The 17,220-nt window shown below is 38.2% G+C and overlaps 1 protein-coding gene across 1 annotated transcript in view; it reads right to left on the minus strand.

The window, feature by feature from the left end:
- LOC311291199 (RNA polymerase II elongation factor ELL) overlaps window positions 1-17,220 on the minus strand; it is a 42,687-nt gene that overhangs the window by 14,989 nt on the left and 10,478 nt on the right. Inside the window, exons 3-4 of the mRNA XM_084410116.1 lie at window positions 4,458-4,582; window positions 1,954-2,117 (exon numbers count right to left, since the gene is read on the minus strand). Coding sequence (XP_084266242.1) covers window positions 1,954-2,117; window positions 4,458-4,582 — 289 coding nt within the window. The remainder of the gene's footprint in view (window positions 1-1,953; window positions 2,118-4,457; window positions 4,583-17,220) is intronic.

The following is a 17,220-nucleotide window of genomic DNA, read 5'->3' on the forward strand; positions in this document are numbered from 1 at the left end:
CTTTATATATAGTGAAGCTCCGCCGCATTTGCGCGTGCAATTGAAGAGTGCGCGCTACTGCAGTATAGCGGCTGAGAGGAGAGGAAAGTCCGTTTTTCTGAGGTGAGAGACTTTGCGCTGCTTGTTGTCTTTGCGCTGCTGCTGGCGCGTCACGCATGGCGACGACGTCACAGATAGGCAGACTGAATCGAGTAACGTTTAACGCCTTTATCATTAAAAGTGCTAAGAAAAAACAATCATATAAAGTCTGACGTGCTTAAATCCAATGCGTTATTTCCTAGTATCGATACAATCGATTCATTACCTTTTAAAACGATGTTAGATCGATATATGTCGTCCGGAAGGCCAACTTGACGAGCACAGATCGATGTAGTTGGATTATAGGAATATAAATAGATACATCGATGTAGTTGATGAATCGTTACACCCCTAGTGCTTATAGTAAATCCTACAGTGTATAGCTAGTTTGGCAGATATTATCAAGCAGATATTTGGCTGTTTTTTTCTGTTTGGTCGAAAACAGAGTTTTTCTGTTTGGTCGAAAAAGACTTAGCGCTGAGAACCATCTGAAACCCTGCTCTTTAAGATATCGATATTGGCCTTCAAAAAAATCCATATTGGTTTACCACTAACGACAACTGTACTCGTCCTGATCGCTTAATGAATGAGAACTAACATCAAACAAGCAAGTACATACTAAATGTTTGATGATGTTCTTCTGCACGCTTCACACCAGCATCCAAAATCAGAGCGACCTTAATACCTCTGCTCTTTATAATTAAACATCCACTGAAATACCTGCCATACGTTTGAAAGCATCTGTCAACTATGAGAACTATGATGGCAAAGCAGTCTTTAGAAGATACAGTAAGTGTACCATTACTTTACCACAGAAATACAGTGTGTCGCCGCAAGAGGTTTCTGCGCTCGACTACAGAGATGGGAAAAAAAGTTGGAGGCCGTTTTATTTTCGTTTCAGCCAAACAAATGTATCTGCCAGGCACTAAATTGTACAAGGACATGGCTCCATTTCTACCGCCATATGCATTTGGAGCTGGTTAAAAATATGCATGGCGACAGTATTGCTTTTTGTCCGTGGTGGAATAAAAAGCCAAAGCAAATACTATAAACTCAGTCGCAATATGAATGGAACCAAACACACACTATTATATGAAATCTGAATGGTGCAACATCAAATCATCCCACTTTGGTCCTCCTATAATGTCCGTCCCTAAATTATATCCTCAGCAAGCAGTGCAGCCCAAATGTGTTTACATTACAAGGGAAATTGAGACATACTGACAAAAAAAGAAACTGATTCTGCAGGGCTTTGTCTGGAAGGGCAGTATTTGCATTTCACAGTGAACGCGATTCAGTGCTTTTAATTGCCTTGAATCAAACATACTTTATTTTCTCCAACCACTCCATCACGCATCCACCTTTTTTAGATACGAGAGGCCAGAACGACACGTGTCCTTCTCTCTAGTCGTCGCTTGGGGAATTGCAGACTTTGCTTCAGAGAGAGACCCCATGTATAATTCAGTATTTCTGCAGATGAAAACCTAATTGATCCCCAGCCATGGTAATTAAAAGCCTGGGCTAAACTTCATCCACCCAGCTTGAGACTTGTTAGTGCATACTTCTGGCAGTCTCAATCAGATTAATGGAACAGGTCTGTGGCTTCATGCCTGTGTCATCTGCAGATAAACGCTTGTGAAGGAGGTATTGGGGGAGGGAAACACATCTTACACGCCTTCGACTGATACACAATCATCCCCTGATCAAAAAACGCTCTGGTTTATCAGTCATATGAACATAATTAACGATACTACTAGGGTAGGATTACTTGCTTTTGGATGAAATAAATGTGTTATTTGATTTGATTTATATGAGAGATGATTATGTTTGAATATGGAGTGGTCCTTTGTGTGTGTGTATGAGCTGGGTTCTTACTTGGACGTGTGGATCCAGGTTTGATCTCGATGGCTGAGCGACTCAAGATGTCTTTTTCCACTTGAGACATGCGCTCGCGGGTCATCTGGTAGGAATCGTCGGTGGCACACACCGTGATTTTGTCCTGAATACTGCCCTGACCTTCCAGATGATCCCTGCCATCTCTAAAAGGAAATACACAGTGAGTTAAATTATCAAGCTGGAAAATTTACATTTGTTGAAATTCCAGGGATTTAATTACAGTCTTTGAATTATCAAAATGATTGAAATTACAAACAATTAATGGATGTTTCTTACTGTATGTCATGTTTTTTTTAAGAATATTTATGAATTTATGCATGTCGTGGAGACGTGGCTATAGAGCTTGTTTGAGGAAAAATTATATAAATATTAATGTATTTATTTATTAATTTCCAGTAAACCTATGGGTTATATTAAAATTCTTATTTCTGAAAACATAAACATATTTATTTATTTATTTATTTATTTATTTATATATATATATATATATATATATATTTATTTATTTATTTATTTATTTAAATATTTGACAAAAAAAAAAATATATATATATATATATATACACACAAACACACTTTTCAGGATTCTTTAATATATAGGTATTTTACAAAGGTATATTTATAGCAGGGGCTACTGATATTCTGCAAGAAAAAAATATATTGTTGAAGCATACCATTTAAATAAAAAATGTTTAAGTACATATATCACAAGTAATTAAAAAATACTTGCAAATGGCATGCAAGTCAACTTCTGATTTGGAAGGTTTGTCTGTGTAATAACGTTAACAGCATTGTGAATAAAAGGCTGAATCAAAATCAGCGTGAAAATTTCACCGAAATTTCCTTAAAAGTTCTGAGCATCAACCTGCCATGAAAAGACTGACATGTTTAATTCCTCTCTCCGCATTTGTAAGTTTTACAGCTGCTCCCTTTGTCCACAAAGCAGCCGGAAAGTCAGTGACTAATTTATGACTAATGGTCTTAACCGGTTTTTGTGGAATTGCTTTGCATCCTCTTTCCCACAAACCTATGAAATGCTATTCTTCAGCGAGACAAGTGGAGTATTGTGAGACTACAAGTCTCCTTTGAGCGGAGAGCGAACAGATCAGTGCCACCCCGATCAAGAGCAGCAACTTCACAACCGACCGTGACGCCAAATACTGTAATGGAACTTGGGTTCAAAGGTCAAAGTAAATGTTGATCCTAACAAACAACCACCAACACTCAATGCTCAGACACACAATAACAAAATGGCAGTAATAGGAGTATACATTACTACTTTTATTATTGCATTAAGTAATTAAGCAGAGTTAAGAGTTTGTGAATATCAGTGAATAATGACTCAAATTTCATTCTTTCCCCATAAGTCCTATTGTATGAATTATTTATTAAATAATCCATTCATTATTTATGGTGCTTTTTCCCTTCCCTTTTTGGAGCTTGACAGTTCCCGGTCAGTATGAACTGTCACTATGTGCTCCACTGAGAAAATAACAGCATGTTATTTTATACAGATTTACAGGGGTCATGACGTGGACTTTTCTTTTAATGTGTTCCTTGAGGTTCACTTATGTTAATAATGTTTTTTGCACACACACACACACAAAAAAAATAATAATAATACATATATGGAAAAATTATTATTTTCGACTCTTTTAAGACTCTGAGAACTTTTAAGTTCTGATTGACTGACGTCATTGCATAGGAAACACCCTCAACTTTCAAGTGTTTTGAAAACATTATTCATATAAAACCATAATTTACAGACAAAGCATTATGAAATTATTTACTTTACATTTACTATCAGATTAAATACGGCTAACTGCTTCATCTTTCAACAAAAGATTCTTCGAGAACTCTCCATTACACCGTGTCTCGTGTACAGAACAAAATGCTCCGAACAAACATATAATCCTCCGATACGATCTGGGACGCCATTAAAATAAACCACCCACTTTTTTTACGACGCTGGGATTCTTCTGAAGTCTGTACAGAGATGCAAATGAGCTGTTTAAACAGGATGCGTTAAAGAGAATTTTTTTTCACTCTTTCATTTGTCCTGTCAACAGACTCAAGTACATGGAGTACATTAGAATCTGAACGCACATCTGTATACTGTATCAGTGTAGACAGTGTCAGAGATTATAATGCGTTCTATTTGCTTTTGACGTGACGCTCACATCCAGTGTAGCAAGTGTCAGCCGCTAAGCGACTGAATGCCAGTGGGCGGAGCCTATACTACGATGATGTATAATTATTCACAGATCCCGCAATATCAAAACGAGCTGTTTTTGGAGCTTTATTAAATAAATGCTTTGTTGAGAAATAGAATGTTTTACTGGTACGAAGACTTCTTATATGTCAAAATATCAAGACAAATTATATTTCTCAGGTCATGACCCCTTTAATATTATATTATACGTTTGAACTTTTGTTTGTGAAGTGTTTTCCCTTATTTGATTAAGTTTTACATCAGTGTCTTACCCAGAAACATACTGGTGAATACAGTCAAAGCTGGCCTGAGGTTTGTCTTTACTGTCACTGGACAGATAGAAGGAGAAGACGCGGAAAGCATCAGGAGAATCCGAGGAAGCAGGAATCTTGATATACTGTTAGATGAAAAGAAAAACAAAGACATTTCAGACCTGTGTCAATAACGTTTAATTCAATTCTAAATATACATTTATTAAAAGGTATCCCTAAATCATGCCCCTTATATACATGCTCACAAACAGTGTGATTATGTGAAATGGATATTTTTCATGCCCCCCATGCGTCTTCAGAATGCCTATTTTAAGCAATGGAAATACCCTTTCCAGAACAGATAATGCCAAGAAGATTTAACTTTCATTATATTGTACATACATACATAAAAAAAGGCATTCCTTGCCTTTCCAAACACACTGGCTTTTGTTTAATCGAGAAAAGCTCTAGCTCAATGCACTTAATGAAAACAAAGCTTTTTGGAAAAAACATCTTTCATCCAATAAACCAATCAAATGAGCTCCTCTTACGACTCACCAAAACACAGTATTCAGCTTGTACATAAAACGTTGCATGTCCTCATTAAGCAATTAAGTTATTACAGTACTTTCATAGAAAAGGTAGGCCTACTTGCTGTACCAAAACCTATTTCATGGTGGGATGATTTGTCCTTGGCTATTTCTAAAAAAAAAAAAAAAAAAAAACTCATATTTGCTAATTATATGAGCTTAACGTGGGTTTGTAACAAGCGTCCTACTGCACAACACACAGTCGCTAAACATGGTTGTAGTAAAAACTTCTACAGAAACTTTGCATGTTTCCTACATCTCTGCAAACATATGGTAGTTTTATGCTTTAGTACAGTAAAAACAAAAAACATTGCATAGAGCACCTTGAATGCGAGACAGTTTTTCATATGTTCTTGTTTTGTAATGAACATGTTCTTTTTTAAGCAAATGAGCCAAAGAAACCTTTATATTTTTCACCAGAGTATGTGCTATTTGCTCAGCTTTAATAGATGCTAGTAGGATGCCAAAAACGGCGAACGCAAACAGAGCTAAAAATAAACTTCAAGACAGGCAACCTACTTAAACTATTGTCTATTTATCAATGCAGCATTATTAGCTATAATTGGAAAAAGGTATTTTCTTTCCTAGTTGTCAACAGTAAGCTACAACCTCTTCAGTGCTACAAAACCTTTCAGCAAAACTGTGCTTTGATAGGTTTTGACTTATTCATGCCAGATCGACTGCAGCTCTGAGTCTGTGTTCTGAGGCAACGCAAGGGTCACGGCTCAGTAACTGAGTCAGTTACATAATACTCGCAGTCATCTGAGGGCGACCAAAACAAATGCAGCCCTGAACAAGTAACATCGGCAGCGTGACCTCACTACCTGTTTAAAGTCCTGTGAAAAGGGATCAATAAGATTCTGGCCAACTCTACATGCACAAAGCCAAAGAAGCAGTGCTTCAAGACTGCCAAACACATGGTGAGGGAGCGCTGTGAGCGACACACTGTGAGTCTGAGCAAAAGCGGTTCGTACAATCGACCTCGCGGCACTCAACTCGCCTTCATCCGGCGGCTTCTATACTATATAACTTAAGGCTTTAGGCAGGCTATTTCTGATATTAAAAGACAAGCCGTATTCTTCAGGGAGGCCTAGAAACCTACTTCCACTAATACAGAAAGGCAATTCAAAATACAAACTCATTAAGTAACAGGTATTGCGGTGTCATTAAAAACAGCTTTTCCTTTCAAACAGCCTCCAGCAGATAATGATGATGGATGTTTTAGTTGAGGCAGCGTCCTAGATTTGAGGGAAATGGATGGGTAGTGTCCGCATAATTTAAATACTTTATTTTTGTTCGGGAGGCAGCAGTCTATCATTTGTGCTCGAACGTGTCCAAAAGTGAGGTGGCGAATGATTATGGACACAAAAAGTCACCTAAATCATTTAAAACAGTTTTCAGGTGTGTGATTTTCCATAAATGAAATGGCAGGGAATAACAAGGCACCTTTAAAACCCCAGTCAAATGGAGCCACAGGGTATTTTCAAATATGCAGGGTTATGCTGTGCGAGCAAGTTTGGTTAAAGACTGGTTTAAAGAATGCATCAATGTCCTAGGGCATGAAAGCTCTCAAAAAAGCATAGTGCAATCTTTGTCCACAGAGAATGAATAATTTTCCCACCAGTGATCAAAACTCACAAATCAAAATCTACAGCTTCTACTTCTACAGCAAGAAATGGGCCAAAAACCAATCAACAAACAAAACTTCACAAACTTCCCTACTATATAGAAGGCGAAAAACAGTACGTGACAATATAAGAATGTCTGAATTCACAGTGCTCATAAAGAGTTGGCAAAACCTACATGGATGACATACTACTTTCGGCGAGATTCTGAAGTGTGCATACGATGGACACTTTACTATCCCATGAGGCCACGGGAGAGGATTTGTGAATGTCAGCGTAACAGACGCTGGTGGGTCACATGATAATGACAGCATAGTGAAAGTAGTACATTAATGCTATACACATTCATACTATATAGAACATTCTCGTGAAGTAATTACTTATTCAAAACAAGTACCTACTCAAGGGAGTATGTGATTTCAGATGCAGCCAAACTCTCTTCATCCCCATGTGTACAACGACTAGAGAAGCAAAATATAACAATTATAATATGGGCCTTAATGTATGAAATATACAGTTGCCTATATATTTGTCTTTATTTACAAAGGCATCATCATATTTGCCGGCCTCTAGCAACAAAAATCAATAAAATGCACTGTTTATAATCCTATAGGTTAATTGTTCCAACTTTCTTACAACTGCATGCTTCATAAACGTTCTAGAAAACACAAACACTGACCTCAAATGCTGGACTCATTTCAGCAGTGTTTAGTAAAGTGTATAAATACTCTAGCAAGCAATTTACCATCCTACAGATCTAAAAACAGCATGTACGGTCACCACAGAAAAGGGTTTTGGCTGTCACAAATGCCCGGTCACGCAGTACAACCATAAGCACTGTCGGCCACATGGAGCCAATAAAAAGCTTCCAGTCTCACAAACACACATTCAGCTCCACTACCCCCACAGAACGAACCCTGCCCCCATCATTATCTGTTAGTTTTCCGTGCAACAAAACAAGCACTCACAAGCAGTCACAACATGCTAGCAAACAGTAGCCTGCTACGACGATGGACACTCATGGGGGTTAAGTCGGGGGAATGACCCAGTTATGTCCTCAGCTTCAAATAAACAAGGCAGTAGGGCATGATGAGACTAATGCATATTTTCCTGAAACAAACCAAAAAAAGCATCACGGTCAGCCAACAGCTATAGCCCTGCTGGAAGACACTGCCAAAAGTGGTAGACATCTTCGCCCAAATTCAACAAGTCATTACAAGGAGGTCCCAGAAGTAGATCAATGGTGCACAGGAATGAATAATCATTTGCGTTTCAAATGGCCACACCGACGAACAAAAGCTAGTCACCTCTGAGGCATCAGCACAGCCATGGATTTACAGTCTTTACCCCCCTTAAAGCCCCCTTTTCCCAAAACATCACATCCCCCATCCCCTACCCTCCGGGAGACAAGCGTTCCCCCCAACCCTTGGTCCCCATCTCCTCCACGTGGTACATTCACTTGTCGACCCTTGGCCCAACCACCATGCACACTTCATATTCTGATTCTAATCAATGTCATGCAGGTCAGTCCATTCTGGGGACAACCCTCTTTTTCCATTCCCGGTTTTCTCCTCGATCTTCATAACCATATGTCATTTACTCCCTTGGTTCCCAGCTTCTGTCTCCAGGGAGAATGTTGTTTTTTTATGGACGGTTGGATCACACCAAGCCACTTAGATCTGAGTAAAGGCCCCTTCACACCAATAACTATATTAGCGTCCACACGAGTGGATAATATCGTTTTGTATATTCTAAGCATGCACTGCCGTTTTGTCGTCTGCTGCTTTAACAGTTTTTTTTTTTTTTTATAAACACTTTTTGTTATACTGGTTGAAACTCTCTTCACAATAATAGAAGTGGTCTAAATATTAAAACATGTACATATATCTTCTGTGGAAGTCTCAGGATCGAAAAAACGTTCATCCAATCATTGCATTCGGACCGATACGCTGTCCTACCTGCCTTGTCAACATATGTATCTCCATACCTCCATGCACCTGCTCGAGCAGACATTACAAGTCATCAGTGTGTTCCATGAGTCTATGCAGAGAAGACAGACATTCACGGAGTGCCGCAAACAAACAACAGCCGCCTTTTACAGTTCCCCCTGAACCAAAACAATGAGTTAATTCTGTGTTCACGCCATGTCGTAACCACAAGAGTTCGGATTGAGCTGATCAACAAACGGACAGGGAACTACGTCATCACGTTGAAAGGTCATGTCGGCGCCGGCAATACTATTTGAACTACTATTCATACTCATCAGAATGTTATTCATATACTATTCATATTCATATTCACTGAATACTATTACTATATATATATAATAGCAAACAATACTATTTGAACCATCCTCCTACATACGGTCGCATTGTAAACAGTGGGGCGGTACTTCTGCCGGCGCCGGCGTGACCTTTCAACGTGATGACGTAGTTCCCTGTCCGTTTGTTGATCAGCTCAATCCAAACTATTGAAGGTAAAAAGTCTATAAAATTTTTTTTTTTTTTCATGACCTATCGTTTCGCTAGATAACAACCTCTTCTTCAGCTGTGATCGCGTACAGCCCGTTTAAACTCTTCAAAGACTTTTGAAACTGCATTGATTTGGACTTAAAAACGATGGTAACCAATGAAGTCCATTGTTAGAAGAAAAATCCAGAAATGTTTTCCTCAAAAAACATATTTTCTCTCCCACTGAGGAAAGAAAGACATGGATATCTTGGATGGCATTGGGGTGAGTAAATTATTAGGAAATTTTCATTTTGGGGTGAACTAATCCTTTAAGAGAGATTTAAAGGCTATAAAGCAAGAGATACCAATAAAAGTAGGGCTTCCATATAACTTGTTGGTATCCACATCTTAATCCAAGATTCAAAAGTGTCAGAGAAATCCAAAGGCTTTGAGCAAAGTTCATTATCTGTGGTTCAAGTTGATTGTTAATGCATTTGCCTTTCGTTCCTCTTTGTGTTTATTCCTCCAGTGAGAGCCAACACCCATCTCGGCAGGTGAGATTTTATCAGCTTTTAGATCAGTACAGTACGTAGATCAGAAAGGTTACAATGCAAATACAGACTGCTTCAAGGGTTGTTACTGAAACGTTATCTCTCTCAACAAGCCTTGTGCATTTGTGATGATTGAGATTCAAGCCCTTTGTGTCATTCACCTTGTTTTCTCACAGTGAGTCTCATTTACGAACCATACACACATATTTGTGCATAAAAGCTCTTTGAAAATGTTACGGTGCAAAAAATCTATTTAATTTAACAAATTAAATACAATCACTTACATTTAGGATTACAATTAGAGTCATCCCAAACCATATGTGGGGGAAATAAATAAATAAATATTAAAATTCTATACTATTAAAACTAAATTGAATCATCACAAAATTATAAATGCACAGAACTAAAATGGATATTCATTTTGGGATTTGTGAAAGATTACGTTTAACAGCGTTATTAAATTAAATTAGTGTTTTTAAAGACTAACTTTAAGTGAATGTTAGATGACAGCAAAAGCAATCTCAGTGTATAGGTGAAATGAGCATGTACAATTCAACCTTCAATAACGGATATAAACTATGTAAAAGTTTGGGGTCTGAAATATTTAAAATATATATGCTATATATATTTTATGCTCACCAAAGCATTTGTTTGACCAAAAATACAGTAAAAAGAGTAATATTGTTAAATATTATTACAATTTAAAATAACTGTTTCTATTCTATTTTAAAATGTAATTTATTCCAGTGTCAGATTATCCTTCAGAAATGCTGATTTGCTGCAGAAGGAACATTTCTTCTTATTATTAATGTTGTGCTGCTTAATATTTTCGTAGAAACCGTGATACATTTTTTGTTTGATGAACAGAAAGAACAGCGTTTATTTGAATAGAAATCTTTTGTAACATTATAAATGTCTTTACTGTCATTTTGATCAATTTAATGCTTGTTAATTCCATTAATGGTTCATTCTTTGTTGAGGAAAAGTGTTTTTTTTTTTTTTTTTAATCATACTGACCCCAAACTTTTAGTTTAGGTAGTGTATAACCAAAAATCTACAGAGACCATAAAATCTCTAATATGAGCCAGAACTTTTTTGTACACGCAAGTACGCAATTATTAGTGAATTATATTCTTACAGTTAGTGACCAATTCAGCAAAGTCACTATGCCAAACAACAGTACTGTAAGTTAAACATTTTCCACTGCCAATAGCATTAACACATACACATTAGGTGGGCTTCATCCACGTCATAACAGCCACAAGGGAGCAGAGCACGACAGAAAGCCTTCGTCTGCGGCCCATCTTCAGACACATCTGCCACACGGTGCCATGTGTGTTTGGAGATGTCAAATACTTTCAGTCGGCTGTAAGGTGTGAACTGGGCTGGAACAGAACGACTTAGCAGGGGCCAAGGCCAATGAGGACGAGACAAAGGCTGTGCTTTGTAGCAACCATGGAAAAAAACAACTCTGCCTCTCTCTAAGAACATCATAATGTTTTTATGAGGTGGTGAGATGCACTGCTCCCCAGATTTAAAGTACTCAAAACTTTCTCCGCTCATGAGATTTTATGACTTTAAATGCTTGTGTTTTGTTCCTACGAAGCGCACATCTGTTTGGAAAGAAGAGAAGCTGGCGTGTTGTTTCAGGTGCTGTTTTCTTTTCTCTTTCTTAAGCCGTATTGGGTCAGTGTATGTAAAGAGACGAAACAGAACATCTCGTCCTCACACTTGGCATCATCATTTCAGGTTAGGGCTTGAAACTGACAGCCACCTAGTAAACAAAACTGCTGCCAGTTGACTTATTGATTAAAATCAGCATGAAATAGAAGTTGCGATAGTATTTTCTTCCCTATTGTGACATGTCAGAGTTAAACTGCTTCTCGGACAAGAAAAATATGTAGGGCGGGACTTGATTTTGTGCATTGGGAATTGATTGGTTGTGGTTTGTCGTGTGAGTGACAGGTTGTCCCACCCTCACGCCAATAAACACGTCATCAGAGATGTTGCTGCAAGGAGGAGTTATTTTAACTAAGGGCATATGAATAAAAAATATATATATTATAATATATACTGCAGTATGCCATAAATAAATAAAAAAAAATCAAGATTTCATGGTGTCTTTAACCATCTCTACGTTTCAGACCAGAAGGGAAGTTTCCAGCAGTCCAAAATCATGCAGCTTTTATCTCTGCTTCTGCAATTATAGTGCTAGCTATGATTCTTTGACTTTGACCAGTCACGTAATGAGCACTTTCTACTTTAGAGTTCAGTTGTCTTTGGCCTGGTTAAATTAGTTCCGCTGGTTCCTTCTACCCTACAGTCAGTCTTCACCGCGATCGGCACCATTGTTCTCTTCACGCAGCACGCTCGTCTACGGCTCCTGCGAGGCGCTCGTCTTTTGTTCCCGCCGCATGCGATGGCACGGAGTTTGGCCTATATTATTCATAAGCAGCAGGAACGTGTGGCCTGTTGGAAGAGGGTGGGGGAAGGGTGGGGTTTGGGACATCCCTGCCCAGGACCGACAAACGGGACTACATGACCCCCTGATCTGAAACGGACAGAGCCACTCATCCGAAAAAAGAAAAACAAAAAGAGGGGTGGGGGAGAGGGATGAAAGAAAGAAAGAAAAAAAAAGAGAGAGAGAGAGAGAGAGAGAGATACAGAGCTTGAGATTACAGTGCTAATGATAATCCACTACATAAGGGGCGAGATGGAAGAATTATGGGAACTGTGAATTATGAACTGAGCAAATGACCGTCACAACATCTGATTTAAGTGTACACTATGAGACTGATGCTCAAGTTACTGTTAAAAAAGTCTGAAGTAATGTTCTTTTTATCTAATGCAAGATACATTAGGGGGAAGTATTTAAAGGGATAGTTCACTCAAAAATGAAAATTATCCCATCATTTACTCCCCCATCAAGCCATCCTAGGTGTATATGACTTTCTTCTTTCAGCCAAACACAATCAAGAGTTATATTAAAAAATATCCTGGCTCTTCCAAGCTTTATAATGGGAGTGAACGGAAACTTTGATTTTAAAGCCCAAAAAAGCGCAGGCTATGTCTCCAGGGAGTCAATAAAAGGTCTTCTGAAGCGTTTTTGTAAGAAGAATGTCCATATTTATAACTTTATAAACTATAATCACTGGCTTCCAGTAACGGCCGAATGCAATATAAATCTTTTGTTACATTATACACTTATTTACTGTCACCTTTGATCAATTTAAAGCATTATTGCTCAAAATTATTTTAAAAACAACCCAAATTCGGGTAGTGTAATATGAATGAGACAGTGCATGGTGCAACATAGCAACTCTGGTTTTCTTGCCCACTTCTGTTCCTCCTTGCCGCTCTCTCAGTACGTACACTTGACAATCGGTCGGCCAGATTTCAAACCAGTGGAATCTATCATAGTGTCTTAAATGTGCTAAGAGATTTAAAACATGAAAGATCGAAGAGTTTCAGTCTTGGCTCCGGAGATGAAATTACAATAGTTCTAACAAGTGGCACTTAAGAAGGGAGATAGATAATGCATTCTACCTTTTGGGAAACCCTGTCATGTTTCTCAAAAAAAAACATGGGTTCTCAACCACACCATATATGATGCGATCAACTAGTATGCCATGAGTCACGTATTGTGAGTGCAGTGCATGAGCTTGTCTGTACCGGTCTGAAGTCCGTTACATTTAAATGGGGAGGAACCAGAGGGGGGTGGATGTCTGTTGATGCATGGGGGTTGGTTTAAGGATAAAGGGGGGTTGGCGATGAGAAGTTGTGGAGCTGAAAGAGGGGTGGTGGAGGGGGGGTTGTGGTGGCTGCCTCATCCCCTGAGGAACTGCCTCGGATGCCAAGCAAAATCTGTCTCTCTCTCCTCTCTAGCACCTGAGGGCTTATCTGTCAAGCTCAGTAAGCACTGGGCGACCTGACTCCATAACCATCCTTGTGTGTGTGTGTGTGTGTGTGTGTGTGTGTGTGTTGATAATGGGGGAGGAGAGCACCCCGCATGCTGCTTTCATATGCACCCCATTCACAGAGCAGCCAGAAGCCATCCTCCACTCGCCTATCAGTTACTATAGTGACGAGTCTGCGCAAATTAAATAGAGGCAGGTCTATGGGGGCGTCCACACACTCACTGGCCTCTGAGATTACAATAGTGGAACAGTTCTCCACGTTTTGATTGGTTAATGTTGCACATTTTGAAAATTCATACCCAACGCCAGCTTTGAAAGGTTCAAGGCAGTCTTCGCTCAGCATGTGTAGTAGTTTGTGTATTTTTATACACAGGATTGGTGGGAAATGCAGGGAGATCAGAAACCTTCAAAGAGCAATTAAGGATAGGACTGAATATTAAAGCGTATTAAATATTAAAGGGCCGAATATTAAAGCGTACACACAATTACAAGTCACTTCTTCAAATAATGTTATCAAACAGGTTCTCGGAAGCATTTAAAAAAGAAAAAGGTAATTGTGAGAAAGTTTAAAATAGTTTACAATAAGGTCTCATTAGTTAACGTTAGCTAATGTGTTAACTAACATTAACTAATGAGCAAGACATTTGCTACAGATTTTAATAATCCTTAAACACAACTGCTCATTTTCAGTTCATGTTAGCTCAGGTCCGTTAAATAATAATGTATGTGTACATATGTGTGTGTGTGTGTGTGTGTGTGTGTGTGTGTGTGTAAAATGCAAGAACTAAATGTCACAATGGTGAATAAAGTTGCAATTGTGAGTAAAGAGTTGTATTTGTGAAATTTGAGATCAAAATACGGAGATTTAAAGCCACAATTACAGGAAAAAAGTTTCAATAATGGGATATTGAGGTGTCATTGTTAAGATATTGTGAGATTTAAGGTGCAATTACAACAAAAAGAAAAAAAAGTTGCAATAGTGAGAGAGAGAAAATGTGTGTGAGGAAAAGTTTCTAAATTCTAAAATATTAAGTCACAATATAATAACCTTTTCATTGTACCTCAAGCTTGTCATATAAAGGTCTTCATTCAAAGCCTTAGGACAGAAACTGGTCAAAACAACTTATTCCTGAAATGCAGAATGCTTTTATGCCCAATGTTTATTTACACGACCATTGCTCATTTCCCGAGCAGTCACACTCCAGACTGCCGGATGGCCATGACAGACAAGCTACACGAACAAAAACAAACCTGAAAGAGGTTTCCGTTTCACGCTGCATTCACGTGACGGCTAGACGTGGCCATGAATGCTCTTCAAATAAGATTTAAACAACCCATGTGATGAAAAACTACTATAAACTATTAGAAGCGATGCATCCTGCTGGGCCGAGCCAAAGCCCCCTGCTGCAGGCACAGAATCAATGCATCCACCCATCCACATCAACAGCAACAGGACGCAGGCATGCTTAAAGAAAAGAGAACGTTTAATACTCAAGGAGACAATAATATGAGGTTTTAAGCATCAAATAATGAGTGGGTTATGGAATCAAAGAACGTTGGTGCGTTTGAGAGGTGCGGCCCGTTAATGGGTGATAAACTCAGAGCCGCACTCTTTCAGAAGTCGGTCCAGACACGTCAGAACTGTGAGCGTGCCCCGTGTGTGTCCGTGCATGAAAGGCCTGAAGTGTCTGTGATCTTCCCTTTGCAATTCTTGGCTTTGCTAAGCCATTTAAAAGATGTGAGATGTACAGTACAGCATTTTTGGAAGAGTTTCGAATACACACCACATTTTCCACATTAATCACATTTATCTTCAGAGGAAGATCCTTTTGAAACCAAATATGCTTTACTTAAGGTTCTTGGTATGCATAAAAATAAATAAACAGAGCACTCCTTGTTTTGCCAAATTTACCCATTTGCCACATGTTACCATTATTTGCATATTTCTGACAAATACCACAGCTTATCGTGCTTGTCTCTCGATCAACTTGCACCTGTCACAAAAGCATGAAGTCCATTTCATCTGGGCAGCTCGACATAATGAATATTCCACAAATCTGTTGCTGGGTAGAAAAATTTCGGTAGAAAAAAAACACACACACATTTTGACTATGCAAGAATGATTGTGAGGAGAAAGAATGACAAAAATGTTCTGCCAAAACGGTAAAAAATAAAATAAAATCCTGACAAAATTTATAATTTAAATGAAACCATGACATTTAATTAGCACTTCTTCGATAACGTGTATTGACTGAGTCAATGTCCATTTTGTGTACACACTGTGGATAAGCTACATGTCAGCAGTGTGGAGACACTTCAGCGTTACCAACAATGATGCTATTTAGATTTACATTTATGTAAATGTAATTTGCTTATTGATGAATTGATGATTATTATTTTAATTTTTCACCTGAGAACACAACACCCTTTACAGCATGAAGATTTCAGCTAACCAATTACCAAAAAGTTACTTTACCAAAGCTTTTATTTAGATTTTTATCCCTACTAGATAAACTTATAACTGCATATCTTTTTTTATATTGCATTTCTTTATGAAGGAACTGCATTGTAAAAAATTATATGATCAATAAGTATATATGTTTTGATCAAAATAAGATTTTTATATGTTATAAGTTATAGAAGATTAAGAAAGTTATACAAGATTCAACAATTTTCTTTAAGTCAGTTTAACGTATTTTAAGTTAGTTAAGGCAGGTCGTTCCAAACCTGTAAGTAGGGATGTCCCGATCCACGTCATCGGTATCGTGCCGATACTGGCCCAGAACGCTAGATCGGATATCGGAGGGGAGAAAAAAATATGATCCGATACCTATTAGGGGTGGAACGGTACATGTATTCGTATTGAACCTAAACGGTACGTGCGTCACGGTTCGGTGCATGGATTTACACGGAGAAAACACGGTATAAAAATAAATAAAACTCGCATGCACATTAATGTAATGTAATGCGTAACTACTATTAGATACGCGCATAGACATATGCGGGTTCTTTAGGGACACCTAATCTGTAGCCCCGCCTTAGCTCTGAACGAGCGTCTATTTCGCTTAAAACGCTCGCTTTATCATTATACGCGCACGGCGCGTCCTATTCGCGTTTGGTGTGAACGCAGCAAAATGAACAGGCTGCGATGTCAAGATTGCAATGCTGGAATGTGTGTGTGTGTGTGTGTCAGAGAGAGAGAGAGAGAGAGAGAGAGAGGCACAGGCGCGATCGAACAGTGGAAACATAAAAACATACTCCGTCATTTTGTTCATACAGGACATCATTAAAACTGCAAAAAGTGTTTAGTCTACTTATATTTGTGTAAAACACAACATTGTGCTTTTGTCAAACTGTAAACTCTTGTCAAACTGTAACCTACAACTGTCACCCAACCAAAATCACACACACACACGCTGTTTAAAAGCAAAAATTATCTCACCTTTTGGACATTCATCATATTGCATTGGTTTTCATTTCATGTCCGAAAACAGAGCACTAATCTGTTTATTTTGAAGTTACACATTCTACATTGATTAAAAAATAAAATAAAATGTGTTTTTAATGGTAGTAGTATTTTATACAGAAATAAATTATTTATAATTCAGATGAGAATAATGTTAAAGTTAATTACAATTTTAAGGAAACAAA

This window comes from Rutilus rutilus, assembly GCF_951802725.1.
Source record: "Rutilus rutilus genome assembly, chromosome: 5".
In the NCBI taxonomy this organism is placed as follows: Eukaryota; Metazoa; Chordata; class Actinopteri; order Cypriniformes; family Leuciscidae; genus Rutilus; species Rutilus rutilus.